Source organism: Bactrocera oleae, chromosome 3 (assembly GCF_042242935.1).
Source record: "Bactrocera oleae isolate idBacOlea1 chromosome 3, idBacOlea1, whole genome shotgun sequence".
Lineage (NCBI taxonomy): Eukaryota > Metazoa > Arthropoda > Insecta > Diptera > Tephritidae > Bactrocera > Bactrocera oleae.
The window spans coordinates 26,025,507-26,049,282 of NC_091537.1; the positions used below are offsets into that span (position 1 = coordinate 26,025,507).

A 23,776-nucleotide genomic window follows, 5' to 3' on the forward strand; every position below is an offset into this window, starting at 1 on the left:
ACTAAAAATTGTTAAAAAGTTTGATAGGTCCGATTCCATCTAATCTTTTACACCGCATTTTGACACATTTTCTATAGAAACATCGTACAAATGGCATTTGTGTTTAGGAGAATCTGATTTCATGACAAAAATACTTCCTTTACTAAGAGGTTAGTTGAGGACAAAGGCTTGAAAAATAGTCAATTTTAAATAATGCTTTTGTTATCAGTAAATTATTTTATTTCAGAAAGGTAAAAACATTTTTTTTAAGCAATTGCAGTTTGTGTTGATTCAGTTCCAACTGAAGCTCCCTACGGTGACCATCACTAATCCTTGCAGAATTAAAAATCTATCGGCCAAAAAAGTACATATTAATAAATACACATTAATAAATTTTTTTTTTTTCGCAATTATGATTATCCTAACTTCTAATTCAGCGAAATGTGAATTTAATCTTAAATATTTGCAATTAAATTGATAACTAAACATTTTTTCAGTTGATACCTGGTTACTTAGAAATCAGGAACAATGAGTGCTGCTCCAGATAATAATACCAAATCCGCAGCTTCGGTGGTTGGAATATCTACCAAGCCAAGCAACACAACGCGACTAACATTTGAGTACAGAGGTAATTTCAGAAAACCAGCAGGTGGCTTTAGTATAGTAGTTTGGTCCTCAGCATTTGTGTAAGGTTTAAATGTAAAAGATATTTCCGGAGTTTTATAATCCAGTGACCGATTATCTGCATTTGCTTTAATTGTAAGTTTTCCGTCTGTGAAAACCGCGCCATCCACCTAAAATATTATGAGAAGAATATTTAAATTACTTACTAAAAAGGGTGTGCAATGCATAGAAATATTTATGCAACAAAAATAATAATTCTCAAATGTTTAATTTTACAAATATGGTAACATAAGTTAGAATCTGCAATCTAGTACAATAAATGTCAGCCAATTTGCCGAACTGTCAATCAAAAGCAAAACCAGACGGCCAGCCAGTAGAAATATCCGCAAATTCTTTAAATTTCAAGGCAAAAAGCCTAAAAACAATATATTTTCTTTAATAATAGGAATATATAATTTGTTTTAAAGTGGAGTATCATTTTATGGCCAAAATGGGAAAGGTGAGTGTTAATAGAGAATAAACGAAAACAGCTACAGCGGAAAAAGTCATCGTCTAATTGTTTACTCCAAAACAAAATAAACAAGTGTGCAGAGAGGTAATTTTTTTCAATTACCTTCAGCGGTGCTACGGTAATAATAGAACCGATTGCTTGTCCACTGTGTTCCATACTGCTATTTACTACGTTGGTGACTAGCTGAAGATCCTTACAAGACGTTTTCATCTGCACGGAATTTGTTAGCTTCAAGCTAGAGAATAAAGTGCCGCTATTGAAAACAGTGGACAGGTCTATTTTCTGGCCAAATTCCAAGTGAATGTCTGAACGGTAACGCAGTTCTGCGGCTTTTGCACGTAAAATTAGGCCGCGTATATAGTCAATTGCTATTGGTGGTCCACACCAGCAGCGTAGCCAAGAACCTGGTATCTGAAATATACAATTGTATAACAAGTGGAAAAATAAAAATATTTATACGTACTTGATTTTCCGCCAGGGTTTGTAATAAATTAAAGTCTACCGCGGTTTTGGTATTTTTAGAACCAGCCTTGAGCCAATTATGTACGAGTGACAGCGTATGGTGCACCTCTTGGAAACATTTGGCTGCTGTTCTTAATTCAGTAGCAATAAATAATTGCCATGGTGATGCAAGTTTCGAAAAAGCATTCATATCTTCGAGACTTTTTTGAATTGTACATTTCTGTGAGATAAAAATAATAGTGTATAAAACTTATTATTTCTTTCAAAACTTACAACAGCTAGTTTCTTCCAAAGTGCCAAAATCGGTTTAATTTGCTTTTCCAATTTATTTAAATCATTGCTTTCCTGTTCACGTTCAACTGAATCTTCTGCGCTATCGGGTTTCTTGTAGTAAGACACTCGTAACGCATTGATAATATTCTTTGAATGTTCAATTTCACGATTGATATTTGTATAGTTTGACAAGTGGAATACTTCTGGTTCATCCGAATCGGGAAACTTCGAAATTGCGCTGATATAATCGAGCACTTGTGAACTTGTAGGTACAACAACTTTCGTATTTAACGGGCTCCAACGATTGCTTAAGACTTCAGCTGAACCAAACTCTTCTAAATAGCGTTGCAGCACTTTTATATCGCGTGCGTTGCTTATGCGACCACCAAAAGCTACATTTTCCAACAAACGTTGCAAAATCGTCCAATCGCAACGCCCGCTGCTCATTGTTTTATCCAACCAAGTCAGCACATCCATAGCAGCTTTCAAATCAGCCTCACCAAACTCGTAGTATTTGGACCATCCTTGTGGTATGAAGTTGCGTCGCTCCTGCAGCACGGCAGCGACGATGAAAATCACGATTCGGATTTTAACTAGCTTAGCGTCCTTCGAAATGCTGCGATATTCACTTAACATAAAGTTTTGTAACATGCGACGAACCTTTTGCTTAATACCGTGTGGAAACTCATACAAAATTTTCACAAACTTGTACATAATCGTCTCATTAAAGCCACGAGTTGATTCACAAGTAAGCCATAAGCGAAATCCATCACGTTTCTTCAATAACTCAAGTTCACGATCTAGCTCGGACAACCAATCTGGTACTAGATGCACATTTTTTATGCAAATCCACTTGCCAACCTCAGCAGCTTGTCGCACAGCTTCTAGTGCTCGACGTTCCATACCACGCCCAACGGAAAGTTCTGTATATTTCTCCAAACCAATTTTTTTGATTGCAGCACTCCTAATTTCAGTGCCTGGATCATTTTCTGTTTGTGTAATTACAAGAATGGGTTTGTTTTCAGTGTTTTCATCAGCAAGTTGATCCACCGTTGGCTGTGGCACTGCATCTGGGGAAATTCCTAATATTTCAACAACTGTTCGACGTAATTGCAGAAACAAAAGGTCAGGTCGAAATATCTGCACGATAAGCACACGATGAAAGGCGGATTTGATTTCCCCTAGAAAATTTAAAATCGGAAATTTTTTGTGCATTAAAATAAAATCCAAATTTGATTAGCGAAATTCAAATAACTACCTGGTATGTCCTGCAGCTGATCTACTATAAAACTCCGCCATGCATAATCTTTCTGTAGTTGCAACTGCTCTTCTAGTTGAGGCAGTTGCGCCAGCAAAATCCTTAATTTAAGTGCTGCTTCTTGGGTTATATAATCGGGCATACGTACTGAGCCCAAATCTGCGCTGCCTGTGCTGACGTCAGCTGTGACCATAAAGTTCGTAACGAACATTTCCCATTCAGGGGCAGGTATGCGCTCTGGATAGGCGCACTTACACACATACAATGCCAACGTTAAATGGCTGGAGCGCGATATTGCGCGCGCCAAATATTGAAAAGTCGCTGCGACTAATTGCTCAAAGATTCGTATTTCGCTTGAAGAAACGGCATTATGAGTTTCAAATGTTTGCAGTGAATTGAGGAATAGTTGAATATACGCCAAGGCTGGCAATTCGTAGGATACGGTGAGTTCCATGTAAAATTTCGCTGATTGAGTGCAAAGCCCTCGTAGATTCGTAAAATCTGAAAGAAGTGACTCTTTCACGCGGGCACTTTCCTTAAGTGACTTATCAATGATATTGCTACTCTCTTTGACCTCATTGAGCGTGCTCAATAGCATGTCATTCTTCAAAATGTCACCTTGCGCCGTTGAGAGCTCTTCCAGCAGTTTGTCCTCTAGTTCGATGCGTTGCTTCAAGAGCACACCTTCATTTTTTAACAATTCTATACGCTTACGTTCCAGTTCTGGGTTCTTTAAAACTATTGCTTTTGACATGAGTTGATCCGCTAGACCAATAGCGGTAACAGTAAAAGGTATACAAGTCAAATAGCTCAAAGTTTCAGGTTGAATGTTTAACTTATTAGTTTTCGTAAAGAGTATAAGCTGGAATTGTTCGTGTAAATCTACCATTTTTGAGCCCACTTCTACCAGTTTCTTGCCGAACTTGACGAAAAAGCGTCCATGCAATAATTGTAGCAGTGGCGGACGCATCTGCTGACAATCCTGCACCACGAGCACTTTACCAAAACGCACGGCCAGTTCAAGGATATAGCTCAAACGTTCATTGTTTTGCGTAGTGATATCGTAAGGTCTTGCTTTGGAGCGCAAATATTCCTCTAACCATTTGATGGCTGTCTGTGTGGGGTCTAACACCAAAGGTATGGGGCAGCTGCTATAAGGCAGGTCAACCATTTGACGTAGTAACGCAGCGTTTTCGATTATCTGCGCATCAGATGCGAGACCCATACTCTCCCAAATAATTTGTTCCTGCTCGGTGAGTAAGCTCTTACGTAGATCGAATGGGCGTAACTGTAGTTCGCCAAGTAGGCGATCCATACTGAAGCTGAAATTTGATGAAATAGTTTAAAAATGGTTGCCAACTGAAATACATATAAAATGTTACCTTCTACGCTCCAAAGTGAGATGTGAAAAGTAGTTGATGGCTAGCGCAATCAAGAGCGATTTGGTGTCCAGAGTTTTATGTGATGTTTTATATTCCTCCAGTTGGATGCTCCATGTATGGAACTCAGAGTTAAGTTTCTCAATTAGCACCTCAGCGGCATGCAGGGTTTTACGCGCATCGTCCAGTTTAATCTCCAGCACAGCTGCTTCCTGTGTGTAAGAGTTCAGCTTAGTTGACAACTGCTTTACGCGATTGTCCACATCGTCTAAGCCGCTCATTAAGCTTTGCATTTCACCTTCGGCGACATCTAAATTGCGCTGTAGTTCATTTTGTTCGCGCTCAAGTGGACGTATGCTTTGTATGACCTTCGAGTAGCGTACACTGGCCTTCACCCAGGCGGCAAGTGGTGCCGCAGCGGCAGAAGCGCGTTTCGCATTCTTCATTTCAAATGATTCTGCTTTTGCTTCCAATAGCTTTTCAACAGCGGCACAATGATCCGGATTTATATGTGCTGGATCCAAAGATCGTATATCTTCTTTCACACCGCGTTTGGCCAGGAAGGTCTTCATGCTATTCCACGAGGTATCACGGATACCCATCAGCCGCAAGACGCCCTCAAGTATGTCACGTATAGTCTCAGGCGGTGCACGTAGTGAGCGTATCTCGGAGAGCGCTTCCGATTTTATTTGACCCACTGCCATACTGGCCTCTGCGAGTATGGGTTCCACTTCGGCGAGTTCTTTTTGTATCTCCTTCTGACGCACTTTCAATTGTTCGCTACTTTCTTGTGTCTTCTTTTTCAGTTCTAGCATGTTAGTTTTCTGGTCGTTGGCGCTCCGCATAGTTGCTGAAATCATTTCGAGAGCATCGTTGGCTAACTTGCGTTTATCAGCGAGCGCCTCCTCCTGTTGACCGGCGTTTGATTTGAGCGTGTCTACAACGTTGTGCGCAGCGGCCAGTTTGTCAACGCCATGCTGTGTTGGAATGAAGTTCGAACACAGTTTGAGATTTTTTTAAGGGTATAAATTAGAGATGGATTTACCTGTAATTTGACCAACCTCTTATTTATGTCCTTTGCAAAATTGGTGTAAATATAATAGTAGGAGCAAATCAGTTGATAATAACGCTTTGGTGCCTGCTGCATTACCAAGCTTTCCACAGCGTCGGTAAAGTAGGAGAATACAGGCACTGCGCCTCTGCTCCCCATAGCTTCGCCAAGCATTTCAATACATTTCTTCGGCAATTGATTTTGTGTTTCGGTGCAAGGGGTACGTATGAAATACAACTCCATGTTACGGTAAAGCGCTGGAAACTTGCTAAACATCCCGTTAAGCGCGGTATTAGCTGGATCCAGTGTAATGATAAGGTGCAAATTCTTCTTAGCTTCTGCAATTAAAAATTATTTTTAAGCAAAAACAGTAAATACTTGGGGCAATAACTGTACTTTTCAAAAAGTAGGCGCTTATTGGCTCCTGAAAACCATCTAACTGTGCAGCATGCTTAAGTGAACTTGCTATAGATTCCAGATCATCGCCAAATAAGTTCAGTATTTCGCTGCCCTCAAGCATCGCTTCAATTGGTTTTAAAATATCCGGTGCGAATGTGATCCAGCAGTGCTCTATGAAAAGTATAGTGCATTGGTTCTCAGTCGCTGCAGTTTGCATAGCCTGCATGAGATTTTTTTTACATAAATGAAAAATTACCAAGTATTAGTTGTTAATTATACCAATTTTAAGTCGTTGTGAAAGTCTGGTATCCCATATCCAGATCCTCCTTGTGTGATATAAATTTTGGCTTGTTGCAAATTCGCTGCCGCATAAAGCGCATCGACATGTCTGCCACCAGGGCGCGAAAGCATCAGCAGATGTGTCTCATCACGCGCTAGTACACGTGCCACTTTTGCTGTTAAATCAAGTAGCTCTCTGGTAATCGGTTGGTCAATGACGAAGGATTCAGCGTCTAAATAGCGAAAATTTTGTTAGGAGGCGGGCGTATAAATGAGTGAATATTTATTCAAATTTACTGCAAATTGTTATCTGTTTCTGCAACTCTTCTAACCACTCATCGTGTGCGAGTGCACGAAGTTCAGCGTTGTGCTTTGTCGACTTGGGCACGAAGAATACCTTCTGTGTGTTTAAAATAAAGTTAGCGCGATTATAAATTGAAAATGTACCGTTGTAGAAATCTATTTATGTTTGGCGTTACCTCTCTGCCATAAAATTTACGCATTGTCTGTCTGAAGATGCTCTGAAATTCATGCACATCTGACTCACTGACCAAGGGATCTTCGAATATAGATATCACTTCCGCACATAAGGCCTAAATTAGTTGAAATTGTACAGTTAGAAAAAAAAAAGATTTTTTGAATTCCACGTTAACTTAGTTACCTCGTTGAAAGCTTCAGCGGGATAATATTTCAGATTGTGCAATAACTTCATTATAAACTTTGGATTGAAATTGTAATGCTCCCACACGTGGGAGGATGTTGAGAAAGTTGCACGCACCTGTGTGAAGAGAAATGATAAATTATATATCTACTGTTATAAACTGTATGCTAATACGCAAGCTTACTTTCTTGAATAATTCCAAAAGCCCCTCAACCACGTACTGTACGTTCACTGCTGCCGTTTTAAAGTGTCCGCTTGCCATTATGGGTTCTAACTGGCTCTGCACGATTGTCAACATATCTGCATCGTTTGGGTAACTAACGCGCAGAAATTTGTTTATCGCCAGAAAACGTGGCGGTAGCTTGTGTAGCCCTCCAGTCATTAAAGACGTCGCGGCCTGTGAAACCGAGCCACATATTTGCACACCACTAATATGTACCCATTCCAAATTGTCTGCGTAAAAACCGGCACGTTGGACCAATTGCAGCAGTAGTTCCATAATATCACTTGTGCCCCATGAATCAAAATAACAGAGATCCAGATTTTTCAAAAACAAAACCAGACGCGTTTGTCTTGCTTTGAATTCTCGGCCACGCAGACCACTCACAATGACACAGTTCTGGTAAAAAATATTAACCGTTAAAAGGGAATAAATTGTCGAAAGTATCATAAGGCTACCTGCTTCAAGCAATGCAAAACGTAGGCGGGGATTAATTGCATCGAACAGTTAATGACAATTAAATCATAGCCGGCATATTCCTGTACAGCCTGCTGCAACAACAGCGTCTTGGCCGCTCCTGTAGGTCCTACAATGAGAAACGGTGTGTTGACCGGTGCGCTTAAATAGGTGCGTAAGGTACTCAAATAAGATTTGACGGCGGCTGTTTGTATGAGCTGTACCGCGCCGCTAACGCCAACTAACGGTTGGTTCTCTGACGCATAGAACTCAATCGCACCGCGTTTGTTTTCAAAGTAGGCAAGTTCAGCGTGATTCGGATTGCTGATGTAAATATTTGCGCATTCAAATACATAATTGGCGAGTTCATTGTGTCGTTCGGGTGGAAGAAATCCATATAAAGCACAGCATAATTTTATAGAGAACTCATCACGCCTCTGTACATTGTGCAGCATCAGCAGCAATGTGCTTAGTAAATTCCAGGTATTTAGAGCGGGTAGAGAGCTGTTGGGTTTATGTGTAAGATTACATTAATATTGACTGGAAAATATTTTTGTTCAGAAACATTTACTAGAGATACTCCTTTTCGACCCATAGTGCGGCTGGCTTGAACTGCTCATCAATATAGCTGCGCAAGTCGCCAAACTCTATCTTGACTAGCATGGAGTCCAGTATTTGTGTTCGTGGAAAGTCGGCCGCGCTGTTGTAAGAGCAAACATATATACATTTATATAAAAATAGAGATTTCTCAAAATATTACTTCATGTTCACAATGCCCATACGCGATATGGTCGCTGGGGAAGCGTGTCGTACGTCATCGGTCTCGAAAATAAAGTTCACGTTGTTGCCGAACTGTATGCGCCAACCTGAAGGCAGCGTAAGCAATCTGCAAGTAAATTGATATAAATTAAATTTCGAAGATGGATTTCAGTCACTAGTCAAAATTGACTAATTAAATCTCTCCTCAACTCATTTTTATTTCCAGCTCACCCCTGAGGAGGAGGCACGCAATAAGATGCTGATGCGTGAACGCGATCGGGAACGAAAGCGCATGAAGCGCCTCAACCCCGAGTATCGTCGCATGGAACAGGAACGCGATCGTGATAGAAAAAAAGCACGGCGCGCCAACGAAGCCTTTCGGCAGTTGGAGAAATTACGTGACAAAATACGTAAAGAGCGTAAAAAGGGGATAATCAGCGAAGAGTCGCTTCAAGTTGAATTTGCGAACGTACCGCCAGTGCCTGTTGAACCAGAGGTTATCATTTCGGATCCGCTGCCCATCGATGCCGACGCTCCTACACAAAATAGCAGTCGCCAACGTGTCAGTGTTGGGGTGAGCGCACCTAGCCATAATGTCAGCCATACGTTATCAACTAACGGTCTTGCTAACACAACAACCGCAGCGCTTAGTGCAGCGGTGGTATCAAGTGCCTCCGCAGTGAGTGGTAATATACACCAACATACACCTGTTACGCGCATGACACAACTAAATAAAGGTCTACTCTATCCACCACCAAATTTCGCACACCATCCACTTCCAATTGCTGGTGTATCGCTAATGCCACAATTATGCCATCCTATTTTACATCAAAATCTAAGCGCTTCATTGTATCCCACCAATGGCATTAAACAAGAATATCATCCGATCAAACAGGAATATAATCCGGAAACGTCGGTCTCGCCTGTTAATGTTAATGCTCAATTGTCTCGGGCTTCGAGACCGGCCAACGTGGCTGAAGATCGTGATTTAGCAATAATTGAACCAGAAATAATTTTACACACTTCCACCGATATTATTGCTGCGCCACACCACTTCCAAAATGCGCATGCGCACGCCCATCATTTGCATCAACAACAGTGCAGCATGTTCCAACATATGGCGCCGCAGGCGCACATGTCACAGATGCGCACACATGCTCCGTTACCACCGCCACTGCCAGCCACTCATGCGCATCACCAGCAGCAACACCAAATGCAGCACTATGCGGCTAATAAAGGCTCTTAGTACCGTAAGGGACAACAGCAGAAGCTTGGCAATGTGAATTTAAGCTAAAAGCAAGCAAAACCCTTCGAATGCAATCGTTTTATAAACAACTTTTTTACTTGCAATTAGCCTTAGGATTAAGTATTCTTTATAGTTGTTTAGCAGGCGCTGCCGATAAATTGATATTTTCATAGTCACATAACCTCCACATTACATTCACTCAAATTTCATTAATACGAATTGAATTCGCTAGTTCGCATAAACATTAACCGTTTTCACGAGGGAGAGAATATGTTGAAGAATGATATTGTTGATTTCGAAAATCGTTTTTAAGTGTAAAATTTTAATATTTTATCTATAAAACAGAAAACGCTTTAGTGCTTAAAACATTTAAATGCAATATGTGACGCATTATTTTTCATATTATTTTGTTTAAGTTAAAGCTTAATTTATAAGTGTTTCATAATAATTATACTGTATCCTAAAAATACGAAAAATTTATCTAGCGGATAAATATTCTAAAATTATCCGAAGAGTTATTTTGACGAAAATAAATCTAAGCTCGTAAAAGGTCGAGTCATCATTAATAAAATACATATTTTCTAATTTAGAAAAATTATTTTATTCAGAAGGTAAACGCTTTCTAAATGTAATTGTCTTATGTTTCAAGGAGGCAAAGTTTGGTGGTGGCATGAAATATTTTGAGGCGGCAGCCCATTCACAATATTGGCATCAAACATTTATTTTACGTACGATTATTTTAAAAATATTTTATGTAAGATTTTTCTAGATGCGCGACTGGAGTTAGAAATTGAAGTTGATGATATATATTTAAATATTAAAAGCTAATTTTACATCCTATATAATTTACCGTAGGGCGCAGAAATTAAACCACATGTATATCTGTCAGAACACCGCACTTCGTTCAGCGCCAACAATCCTTTACTATAGTAACCCTTGTACAACTGTTAAAATTTCTTTATACTTATTTGGACCTTACACATTTATCAAACCTATGACAGTAACCACTTCTAAGCATTTTGACAAAACTAAACATTTAACACCTCCCTGGCTTTTCCCTAACCCTGTTGAAACATTTTCGTTTTCGGCGTACGTATGTCTAAACTTTTCTGAGTAGTTTTCAGATGTCATGTGTAAACACTGAATGTATATTGCTCTCGTAAAGCCACCGCTTGTAAAAAAAACTCGGGTTCTAAATGTGAATTGAACTTAGGTTGGGCAAAGTAGTCGACGTATTTTTAATTCGTTATATAAACCTTTTCCATATAACACCGATTCTGGCGATAACTTATTTTTCGTATTTGGTGCTTCCTTTTACATCGGCCACCGAACTTATTTTTAAAACTAATTTGTGCATTCATTCATTGTGTCTACAACATATTATATATTATATAAGTTAAATAAATTGCTTACGCCTCATACGCGGGCATTTTTATTTAAAGATATTTGCGACCTTTTCTTTGAAATAAATCAAGTGTTACTTTTAGAAAAATAGTGTGTGCTCCCCAATATCTTGGGTACAATTCTATTCACCGTCGCCTTAACTGACTTTATGACATAGTATATATATGTCAAACTGCAAGCAGCCACATAGCCGCTAAGAGCTTTCTAGCCTACTTTGCTTGACTATAAGCCACTTTCGTTGACATTTCATTGACTCACTTAACCACTTCTTATGACCTTAATACACATTCACTCACCTATTATCATCTAGCACCGAATTCAAAGCTTCAATCCATTCTGGATCAATGCTGCCATCGCACACTATCCACGAGTGAATATTTGACGGTTCCGCGTTCACAATTACAGCCGTATTGGTCAACACGCCGTCCATCCATTGCCGCGTGTCTGGGTCAAGGCGCCCTAGTAGTTGAACGCGGCTCATCGATTTTGGATTGATTGTATGTAGGCGGATTTGTGTCGCGTTCATTGGCGTCATATCGGTTGATGTCAATTGCATGGCAGTCGACATCAAAGCTTGTCTTAGCAATGTGATTACTGTCGACTTTCCACACCCTGGAGGTCCGACTACTACTACACCCATACGCTTGTTGAGCTGTTCATGCAACTGCAGCGCCTTTTCGATTTGCATGTCGTTGACGCAGAGGCCAAGTTTCCCAAACGCCTCAGCTAACGCTTGTTGCAGCTCAGATTTACAAAAAGCGACTTTTTCAATTTCCGGAAAAACGTTTGTCACTAACATATCGAATCGACCCACATCGTGTAGATGGAGTTTCGATAGAATGGACATGCGTAACATGTATACTACAGTTGACATTTCCATATTCAAACTGCTAACCGTAGTGTCTGCTGTTGTAATGTCAATGCTCTTGATCGTTTTGTTGTTGCTTAACTGAGCACGTAGTTCAGTGCCGCAAGCTAGTAAAATGGTTTTTAACTCGCGTAAGCCCCAATCATAGTGGCGTTGAGCGGATAACATTTTTGTGCACAAATCGAAAAGTTCGACAATGCGTTCGGCGATTTCGTTGGCGTGTTGAAATCCCTCCACAAATAGCATGACACGTGATATTTCCAACGGCTCTGGCTGTTGCATCACAATTGGTCGAAACAGCGCTTGTATGTTGCCGGGTAATTTTTGGCGGCCTCCATAGTCTGCGCCAGCTGGATTTAATGTGACAAAAATACCGCAATGCTGATTAAGCTTGACCTATTGAAGGCAGAAAGGATGTTAAGAAATCTTATGGAAGCATTACAAAGGAAGTTTTAAAAATTAGCTATACGTTTGTGATTTGTTAAACTGTAATGCCTCAAAGAGCAATAGGCTTTCTGATTACCAAAAATTCCAATGGCATTTGACTACATGGATTGTCGGAATGAAAGGAGCTGCGACCGTGTGAGTCAGCTCAAATTTGAACACACTCAATAAAGTAACCGTACCTTTTGAGACATTTTTGCCATGAAGTATCAAAATTCCCATTCAATTTGATTACGTTGTTAAATACTTGTATACCGATCGAGCAAAACATAAAATTTAACAGATAAATGATTGAGATCAAACAATTTGATTACATTGCGATGCGGGTATTATATGTTTAAATACATTTTTAGATGAATTATTATAAATTTAATCAATAGTTAAATAGTTATTCCACTATTCTGGGCGGATATGAATTTAATAAATCAGATATTATAAAACTCGATTCAGTCGATTTTGAGTTATGCATAATGTAACTAACCTAATCTGATTTTTTTTTTTGAGGGCTGAGTAAATGGCATAATTATGTAATTTTAATACAACATCAAAGAGAAGGAAGAAAGACGGGTTTCAATCAGGTTTTATATGTTGGTGATTTATTAATTGGATCCAACTTCGCGATATATGGAAATTGAATTATAAAATCCGTTTTGGGAGTGGTTGAAGTTACCAATGCAGGAGAAAAGCATTTACCCAACTTCAGTGAGGTTCCTTATTTTTCGTATCAGATAATTGGAGTAGATTTAAAAGCAGAATTGGATATTTCTTATGTCTATTCATTACAGAGCTATGAAGGTAAGAAAAAACATTGTTTTGATATGAATATTGAGAGCCTCATTTGCCTCACTGAATTATGATTTTATTATTGGATGCTTGCTTTATATATATATTTTTAGTTCAAAAATGCTCACTAACTGCGGATAAAGAGGCGATTGCATTATAAATGCAGCATATAGCCTTAATACTACACTTAGACTAAGTAATTCGCATAATAGTTTAGATAAACAGAAATTTTTCAGTCTTTTAGCTTATAAGTTCGTATGAGTATTCAAAGTCATTCAAAACGACCAGTAAAACGCATTTGATGAAGCTTAAGTGTATGAAACGTTTCCGACCACAGATACTTACGTTTCTCTCGCCAATTTGCACCACATCGGCCTTATCCTTTAAAGCCATCTGTATGGGTTGTATTAGCATAGAAACTGCCGAGAGCGTTGCTTCATGCAGACGATTGAATTCATCAAAGCAACCCCAAGCGCCGCATCGTGCCAGTCCAGTTAAAATTAGGTTCATCGATTCAGTGTCCACATTCTGATTTAAAAGCCCACAGCCAACCATACATTGTGCGGTATGAATTTGCATTTGTATGCCGTTTTGTCGTTTTGTTGTTGGAAGAGATAGTAAAAGGAAGCTTGTATTAGCATCTCGTTTATCCGAGACCATGTGAATAACGCAACATCCTTAACTCACCTCATCGCAGTTGAAAACCAACACTAAGCGACCCAACATGGCGCCCAACGCCTTCACACACTCTGTTTTGCCAGTGCCAGCCGGTCCGAACGGATTGCCACCCAGACCCATATGCATCGCTTGTGTGAGGATGAGATAACATTTGTGCGTCAGCTTGGTGTTCACCAGCTTATTGGGATTGCCGAGAAATTCGTACGAGTACTCGAATTCAGCGTAAACCATACGCATCACGACTAAGCGTCCGTCAATGCCGGCCAAATAGAACTTCAACTGGCTCAGCCAATGCCAATCGGTGCTGTGCATAACATTATGTTGCTGTAGGTCCTCCACCACCGATGCGTAGTGCACCAAATCGAAGAGTAGTGCGCGCAGTTTAATCTGCAGCAGTGTGTCGTTTGTTTGGTTTTTCATATTGGCGAAGTGTGTTATTTCAGTGTTCAACGCCTGATGCAGTTTTCGCAATGACATGGACTGTATGGCTTTCTCGGCTTCATGGGTAAATTGGATGGCGCGACTTGTGCTTAATACTTGGATGGGGTGTTTTCGTAGCATCGACTCGGAAAATTTGTCGGCACCAGTGACTGTGTAGCATTCAAATATTGCATCCTTGAGTGTACGCTGTATGGAGTTAACTAAGTGATTGAGCCAATCCTGACGAAAAGTAGCATGCAAGAAGAAGAAGAATAAAGTCAAAAAAGGGTTGAGTAAGTGGAAAGTCGCTTAGAAGCAGCTAGTTTGTGTTTGTCTGCTTTGCCAAAGTCTTGTTTGTACACCAACCTCAATGGGTCCCTTTATAGGCACGACTTGTTGCAACTGCAGCATATCGCCTTCGGCACTTTGCACAGATTGTATAGTGTAAACAGTTGGTTCTTCGCTCAGTGACTTTGCTATGCCTAGACTATGGCAGCCGGGGAAGAGCTTTTTAATATGTTTTTGTATAATTTCAGCATCTTTTGTGGCTTGTCCCAATATCTCGAGTAAGTCATCATCACCAAGAAAATAAAAGCGTGGAAATGAGTTTCGCTTGTCCTGCATATAAGCCGAAGAGAAGACGTCGCGCATTAGTAAAAGTATAGTAAGCGGCTTACCATACAAGCTTACCAAAATATAGGTCATGAGGTTGTTTTGACAACGTGCTAGCTGCGTTTCTAGTGAATTCACAATTGTTGATATGTTATTAATCTTGGTAAGTGATATTACTCGAGGATCCGCTTGAATTTCACGCATCACATAGCGGAAATCCTTGTCAATACGACGAAAAAGTGCCTCTTCATTACGTAAGGTACCCGCGCCGAAAACCGGCTCCAGATACACCCAACTATTTGGGAAAATATCAAAAAAATATTATTGATTAAATAATGTTGATGAATTGATACTAGATCAGATTGTGTCATATATTAAGAAATAAATAAAAACTTCCATAACCGTTCCGTAAGAAATGAGTTCGTTTTTAAGTTTGTTTTTCCTTTGTGAACTTGGATTCTTACCGCCTTTGCGATTGACTTAAACTCGTTAGAAGCATATCCAATGTATTTAATCGACTCTCCCATAAATCTGCCTGATCAGAGAATGTCTCAAAGGCTGCTGAATTCTTTGCTGACTGCAATAGAGACTGATTATCGCCAATTTTGTTTAACACATCCTGGTAGTCCTTAATAAGTGGTATTGCTTTGCCGTCAGAATCGTTGTGATTTATCAGCTTCAGATTAGCTGTTACAGACCACTGATCCAATTCAGTTAAGGCTTGATGAACCATCTGCTCTGAAGCTGCTTGTTTTACGAGATTTGTTATTTCTGCAGAGGCCTGTTGGAGTGCTCCACAATTTTTTAATACATCGCGCAAAAGCAGGGTGTGCATAGGTTTTGGATCTGGCTCATTCAACAGCATAAAAATGCGCGCCCAGTGGCGCTCTGTTAAATTATCGGATTGTAATTGTTGTAATATAGGCATAACGTCCTGCAGCCGCTCGACACTTAGACGTATACGCTTTGATGACAGATCGATAGACGCATGCACTGAACTCTCCCATTTATTGATGAACTCATTTAACTCATAAGGTCGTCGACGATAGATGGCCCACTCTTCATCGGTAATGATGTTCAATTCAGTAAGATAGTTATCATAAACTTCCCACTGCTTCGACTGTGTCAGCACCTTTTCTTCAATTTCCTCGAATGGAGCAAGCAACTCCGTTGGAAATTGCATATTGAATTTGCTGCATTCTTCCAGCAATTGCACTTTCTTCGTTTTTATTTGCTGCCAATGCTCACGGCGTTCTTTGAATAGTTCTAAGGTGGCGTTTTCATTGCTCTCTAGTTCATTGATGGTCGATTCCCAGCGAAGCAGAAACTTTTCAGCTTCATTTTGAAAATTCTGTAATTGCGAGTGCGCTTGATCCTTAATCATATCGACTTGACGTTGAAGCACAACCGCATGATTTTCAATAAGAGGCTGTAGCCGTTCCCACTGCAATAGGATATTAGATAAGGCGGTGACACGCTCTTTGCACCAACCGGCGAGGCAGGCGTCTTTATTTTTTACCGAATCAAGTGTTTTAGATATCTGTAAATGGTAATATACATTGCTTATAGTGGTAATGGTAAAATTTTACTCTCTGACCTTCGGTAGTTCCGACATCATTTTTTCATATTTCATGCCGGACTCAGTTATTGAAGTCTCTTCCATGGGTACATTATTCAGGAACTGTAGTGAGTTCTGCAAAAATTCCTGTACTACAGTTACGTCGTTGACTATAGCCGCCCTCAAGCTATTGGTTAATGATTCCCAGTATCGTCGACTAATCAACTCAATTTCCGAACGCAAAGGCGAAGTGTTGATAATGATGCAATCAATAGACTCTTCGGAGCTTAAGAATAAGGACACTTTATAATATAATTGTGAATTATTTTAAAAATCCGTGCTTACTTCTGAATTTTTGCAATCTTTTGGCCAAAATTTTTGCATGCTCTAAACTCACGATCCCAATCCTCTGATGCTGTTAGATGTATATCACATAACTCCTCTATATCAACACAACCTAATGCAACCCAAGGCAACCAGATCTTTTTGAATTCTTCAAGCTTCCGAAATAGTGCCTCAGCGCGTTCGAAGAGTGGACCGAAATAGCGACGATTAATTTCAATCATGGTTTTGAATAGTTCAGTGCTGTTGTCTGACAGTCCACGGAAACTACTGGGTCGTTCGATAAAGCGTCGTAGTTGTGTGAAGTATTTTTCTCGTATCTCTTCTTCAGGTGGACGGTAACAAAGCTGCCGTTGTCTGAGACAAAAAATTATAAACGAATTGATATAAAGTGTTTGGAAATGGTATCCAATTTAATAATTAGTATTGCCCCTTACATATCAGAGTAGACAATTTTAAACAGTTGAATCGTGACAGGTATACCTGAATAAAATATCAATGTGTATCTCGGGCAGTTTATTATTCATATCTACGAGGCCGATGATGTACTGATACTCCAAAACCTTATAGAGTTGATGGTCCCAATGTAATTTGAAAGCATCCAAGTTGGTATATCCTTGACGCTCCATTGTTGCCACCAGATCGCGTAGATGGCGCATTTCATCCTTCCACACTTGGTTTTGTGTGAATAAATCGGTATTCATTAGTTTAATTACCTGATTATTTAACGAGGAAAATAAATTTTAATTATAAAGAGTTTCGTAGGAATAACAGTAATAACACACCGATCTTTTGGCTTGCTCATGGTAGCCCACTAGAAGCGTGTTATCGGCAGATAGCTTCGAAACAGCACTTTGTAACATATCCACATAACGTTGCACTGACTCCTCATCATTCCAAGCCACCGTCTCACTTTGCACTACTTTCGACAACTCTACCGCATTCTTCAACATGATTGGTCTTTCACATGGTATCATGCGATCGCCTATTGTATTGTGGAACGTTGCGATCTGTTGCAGACGTCGTGCATAGCTCATAAATTTGGCGGCATGTGCAGCTGATGAACGTAGTTCTGAAGGAACGTTGTAACCAAGGTTTTCGAATTCTCGTACATCTTGACAGAAAGTCACCAATTTCGGATTAAATGTAACGCGCATTAACTGTCGACCTTCCTTCTCGAACTTGACGACTGGTTGATCTTCTCGCAATCTGTATTACGAATGCTCTAAGTGTTATTACAAAACCCTTAAGGGAAATACTAGAATAAGAATAGTACCTTAACTCTCCACTTTTCACGTTTGTGGAACACTGTCCACACCAAATCTCAAAGTTGGTGCGTAGTAAAGATTCTGTCTCCTCTTTGATCTCTTGCACTGCTTTATTGACCTTGTCAAAACCCTCTCGGCCACTGATCAAATAACTAACTGTCTCAATTTCCTGAATCTGTGGACCAATAATATTTATTTTAAAATTTTAGATATATTTGCTGAAGTCGGCGTCATCACCTGATATTGCACGACCTTTAACCAACGACATTCGTTGCAAATCACCGATAGATGACCAGTATCAGGTTCCATATTCGTATCGGACATGGCTTTGCGCAAATCTTGCAACAGAAATTGCAAGGACTGTAGAAACTGTTCTCGTTCGATAGTCAATAGCTCAAGCACAGCTGGTCTCTGTATGAGTGTTTCATATTTGGAGAAAATGAAAATAACTTGCCGTGGATTACTGAGGTGATTATGAAGTTGAGCTTTCAGTGCTGAGGCAATGCGTTCGTCAATCGGTTGCAGCACTTGTTCAAAGTTTTGTAAAGCTTTATTCCATCTCGATTGACCCAAAGGGGTGGTATCGAAAAGATTGACTTCTATAGAGAAAATAAACTCATGGCATTATTAATTTCTAAATATTTACAGATTTGTAAATAAATATTTCACCTTTAAAAGGTGAGGTTTCATATAGCATGCTCTGCATCTCCTCATCATCTAATAAGGTGGCAATTTGCTTGTAAAGATTTCTGATATTCTTTATCTCTAAAATGCGCTCTTTAAACTGTTGTGTCCGCTTGGACACGTGGGGCTCTCCAACCCAGGGATGCTGAACATAATTAGGCCAGAAGAGGCGTGTAAGTGAGTCACAAAGCTGCATCCAGGATTCGGCTGTATCAATACATTGACTCATTTGCGGGTTGACGTTATGTGAGTTCAAACTCCAAATATCCTCCATTACAAGTTGTTCTGCACATATTGCTATCAGTCGATTACCTTTTGTAAAAACGCAACGACTATTACATTAATAATATTTTCTAAAACTGGGTTAACATTTATTACCTATAATATCCAATAAGTCAGCCATGCGTGCCTGTGGATACTGGTATGCTAAACGCCACAGCTCATCTAAAAGATTGTGTGAACTGTCTAAGAACTCTTCGATGCTCGAGCCGGTATTTGTATAATCCATCGAACTAAAATCATTGAAATATTTAGAAATGGATTTTGGGGCGCACATTTCTACACTCTATGCAGTAAAATTAAAAAAACTACCTAGAAAAGTTTGGTTTAAGTGTTCGTCGCAACTTACGGTACTTCATATTCATAGACATACTAATAAGTCGGAAATAATTGAGTCCTACGTAGCACCTTGTATCCCATATGCTGACATCTTTGCTAACGTGCTTTGTAGTATCTTTCTCCAGGTGAACATGGTCGAAATAAGACTTTTAATCTATGATATAATTTTAATGGAGTAAAACACAGGAGGCCCTCTGATCTACTTGCTCTTAACAAGGTTCATCTCGCAGCTATGGTAAATGTTCTGACTTAACACATTCTAATAGGCTCACATACAGGATAAAAATCTTAGTGGAGAGGACAAGGTGAAAATATCTAGACACTTTCTTCTTCATTATTTAGTTTAGTTTTATAAGGGTTTGGTGATCCGTGTCTAGGAGTTTTGTGAACTACAAAGGAGCAACAAACACCTGTCCAAGTGGTATCCTACATTACCTTTGGTGCAAGCCTTACGTCCTGACCTTCCCTAATTCTTCTTTTTACGCTTTTTTTATTCTGAACAGGGTGTATTAAATTTGCCATGAAGTTTGTAACATCCAGAAGGAAACGTTGAATACCCTAAAATTATATAAATTAATGATCAGCATTACGAGCTGAGTCGATATAGCCATGTCCGTCTGTCCGCCCGACTGTATGTCTCTCTGTTTATATCTGAAATTTTGCACACGTCCTTTTCTTACCGATATGGATATCAAATCATTATAGCATACAGCTGTCATACAAACTGAACGATTGGAATCCAGTGCTTGTAAAGAAATCTTTTTAATTTAACAAAATAACTTCAAGGAATTTGGCGTGGATTATTGCGGAATGCAATGGTGATATATCTTCAAAAAATTTAAAAACATGGAGTATGATTTCTTGTTTCTACTAATTTTTGTGTAAAGAATCGATTTTCCAGCAGAATTTTGCTAATGATAGTTAGCAGTTAAGAAACAGACTTATTATTGTAAGTTCGGAGGCTGACGTAGATTCAAACTGCCAAAGCTTTCGAAACCATCCTTTAAACAGTAAATTGCAAGTAAACTGATTTTGGTTATTTCCTGAGGAACAACAACGATTCTGTCGTGTAATTATTAAAAGGTTTTAAACGTTTTCTGAAGTGTTAAATTAACGCTATATTAACCCATTTTCGATTCCATCAGACGTATACCGTAGGCATATTATTTCGCAGTAGTCGCATCTTACCTCATCTGTTTGTCAATATTCTCAAGTAAGCCAATAAAAGCTTGAGACATTTCACGGTCAATGCGAGAATTGGACTTTTTATTTAATTTTTGCCGCCAATATTTAATTTCATCCTTGAGTGATGTAATGCCTGTGTAGAAAAAGTTATTCACATAATTTAAACATTACATTATAATGTAATATATACTAAATTTATATAACTCAAATTAGTAATGCACATATAGGGTTTCTGTATTATGGGCATTAATTTATACTCACCACTTTGTGGTAAACCCAACGTTGAACCCAAAGAAACATGTAAATTTTCAAGCAAACCGCTCAACTCTGAACTGTATTCAGTTTTCTTGCAAAAGAAAAAGAGAAACAGGTAGAACATGTTAAAGCTTTGTGAGAAGTTCAAGTTGTGAACTAAAGTTTTAATGTCCAATGTGCATGTGTGTGGTGAGCATACTACCGTGAAACATTATAAACGGTACCATACATCAGCCCGACTGTGCTCTATGCTCATATCATCTCTCCGGGCGAAATCGCACAGAACCGTAAACTAGTTACGTGTCAATTAAAATAAAAGTGCACATCTTTAATACTTGGAAACCGGTAAGCCAAGCAGTAAAGTGAAATACGTAAGAGAAAAACTCGGCTAGCTATCCATGTACAAAGTTAAGTGTGCATATATGTATGTGTGAATCAACTACTAAGCCCAGCTTAGCCCTCCAACAACTAAATTCTACATATGCTCTGTAAAAGCACATAAAAGTGAGCATATTGCGGCGTTAACTTACCCTGGCTTCAGCTTGCGGTGAGAATACACGCGAAACGGAATTGTAAATTGACTTGACCAATCCGCCCTCGAGCGTCAAAATACCAAGCGGTTGGTCGTATGCCTCTCCACTGCTCGCTGCTGAAATGTTTGCGGCGCCACTCTTGCCGCTGACCTGCGGTATCTTGTAAAATAGCAAGCAAACCTCGTCACCAGGTATGCGATGATGAAATTTTATGCTGCCATCCGATTTGTTATGCACTGCTGCAATGACGGTCAGTTCATCGTTCTCGAGGAACTCTTGTACGGCAGACAGATGCTCGTCAGAAGCCAGGCCACCGCTTACGCTAGCCGCAAAATACTCAACTGTGAATAGTTGAATAGTGGATGAGAAATTTAGTAGGGTTATTGAAGGCAAGAAATGCAGTGAGGAGTCGAGATAATAGAGTTAATTATAAATAAGGAGCTACGAAAAAATACGGTGAACCGCTACTTCACGTGGCTGTTGCGGACGGTTTGCTACAGTTGATACTCTGCAGTTTACTTTGGCGTAGCCACAAATTTAGTTCCATAGCCTTTAAGAGCGATACATACCACCATTGTTTTCCACGTAATACCGCACGGTGCGGTGCATCTTTTTATCATGAAATTTTAATTTTTATTAATTTTGTTGGCGAAGCACTCACCAGAAGTGTTTATTATGAACTTCGACTTATTGCTGTTGAGGATGTTGTTGCTCATTGCGAAATTTATTTAGTTTTCTCCGAGAAAATTCAAGATATTTTACAGATTTTTGCGAAAAATACTACACTTTAGTAATAACTGAATATATTTGCTTGAAACTACCAAATATCAAATTTTTGTTATGGTTAACGGTTGCTCTGGTTGCATGGGCTAGCAACGTTGTTGTCATGGTTTTTAAAAACAAACAATATTTCCAACCGCTTTCCGGTGAAATTTAGTGTTAGTAAACAATAACTGTTGGCTTCCACCTAAAAAACGTGGAATTGTAAACAATAGCTATAGTAGTTATAGGTTTTTTTGCTTATCTTATTTGTTTTGGTCGACACTTTCAGGGGTGGCTTTTTGATGACCGGATTGAAGAGGTAACAGTATGACCAATTAGTTTGTGTCATACTTCATCTTGTTCTATTAACGTAATTTGCATCGCGATTAGTTAAGGTGTTGTCTAAACAATTACCTAACTTTGACAATTTATTCTGGGAGTAAGATTAAAGTAATCGGTTTATTTTAAGTATTTGAGCGTATAAAAAACGTATTATGATATTCTGATACAAAATGATTGCTACGGAGCCTCCACGGGCGACGGAAGTTCTTGGAACTCGTACTATCTGGAACAAAATAAAAAAGGGATCTTAATCTGCATAAGACTTGCTAGTAAAGTGCGTATGTTTTAAGATTTACAACATTTTTCGTAAAAGGTGGATTTAAAAAAAAATATTAAATTGTTGATTATCATTTATCGAGTTCATAAATTGTGTCTTATGAAACGCTATTGCCGATATAAGAACCCAAGGGATTGTACTTGAGGTTTAAATTTTAAAATTATTCATTGAATTTTTATTTCGCGTTCATTTTATTCAAAATTGAACACATGGTTCTATTTAGAAACATATTTTTTTATTTCTGAATTGTTGCATTTACAATATTAAGATGTAAACTATCCTGTCTTTTAACTCATATCAAACTAGACACAGCGTGTTAAATTCTACTAAGATCGGATTAATAGTTTAGGAGTTTACCCCCGACAAAACATGGCAAGTAATTTGTAAACATACATATAGCTAAGTATTATTAGGTTACATAAGGAAATGCATAGCTAGCATCGGAGAATTTCGGCAAGCTTGGATCACATTCGATTAAGTGTAATTTTTTAAAAAACTTAAAACTACAATTTTCCAAAATTCGAGGGAGGCGCGATAGAGAGATGTATAACAAAGATTTTTTTATCAAATTTCAAAGGAATCGGCTAAATAGAACTTGAAATATCATGTCAACCACTTCAAAAAAAGTAGTTTCGAGAAAAACGCGTTTAAAGTTTCGTTGTCCGCTAAACCGGTCCAGTTGTCCCGACACTAAAACGACTATAACTTCGGAAATAATTCGATTTTTCAAAAATCTTTTTAGGGAGATATTTTTGATGGTCTAAACTTTTAAAATATGCAAAAAAAATCGATAGTTACATATTTGTAGACCAGAATACCCCCTTCATCTGTTAATTTGGACTACTACCTTAGACTTGGGAGTTTACACATAAATTAATTTTCAATTAATATTATTTGCTTTCCTTTCATATTTTACCTTTGGTATTTATTCCAAAGAAAATTGTACTGATCACTCCCCTGCCTCAGTGGTATTTAGACGAATTCCTTACCGAAAAAAAATATTAACTAATTAGATTTTAACCTTAAGAAAAATTGTACTAAATTTTTTACATTAAAATACTTGTATATTTAGTTTCGTAATTACCTCAATAATATAATTATTTCTCTTGAGCAAAATATATTGTATTTATAAGCAAGTTTTTCAATTATATGCAGACATTAAATAATTAAACGTATTTATTTGGCA

General features: G+C 38.8%; 2 protein-coding genes across 2 annotated transcripts; one reads left to right on the forward strand and one right to left on the reverse strand.

Moving 5' to 3' along the window:
- Positions 1-206: 206 nt before the first annotated feature.
- btv (dynein cytoplasmic heavy chain beethoven) lies at positions 207-21,989 on the reverse strand. Its single transcript, XM_014247804.3, has 35 exons — positions 21,871-21,989; positions 21,207-21,550; positions 20,683-20,767; positions 20,425-20,554; positions 18,997-19,130; positions 18,604-18,930; positions 18,172-18,533; positions 17,943-18,109; positions 17,452-17,875; positions 17,150-17,382; positions 16,670-17,023; positions 16,364-16,610; positions 15,231-16,306; positions 14,845-15,061; positions 14,521-14,772; positions 13,744-14,394; positions 13,402-13,584; positions 11,258-12,225; positions 8,313-8,438; positions 8,124-8,252; positions 7,555-8,056; positions 7,061-7,495; positions 6,877-6,993; positions 6,695-6,808; positions 6,513-6,615; positions 6,216-6,448; positions 5,934-6,156; positions 5,532-5,875; positions 4,490-5,463; positions 3,108-4,429; positions 1,850-3,030; positions 1,578-1,796; positions 1,217-1,525; positions 484-773; positions 207-328 (listed from the first exon to the last, which is right to left on the reverse strand). Exons 1-34 carry the CDS (start codon positions 21,923-21,925, stop codon positions 492-494), a joined length of 12,822 nt encoding a protein of 4,273 aa, XP_014103279.2. The 5' UTR covers positions 21,926-21,989; the 3' UTR covers positions 207-328; positions 484-491.
- LOC118683132 (uncharacterized) lies at positions 946-10,128 on the forward strand. Its single transcript, XM_036374518.2, has 2 exons — positions 946-1,102; positions 8,538-10,128. Exons 1-2 carry the CDS (start codon positions 1,085-1,087, stop codon positions 9,555-9,557), a joined length of 1,038 nt encoding a protein of 345 aa, XP_036230411.1. The 5' UTR covers positions 946-1,084; the 3' UTR covers positions 9,558-10,128.
- Positions 21,990-23,776: the final 1,787 nt, after the last annotated feature.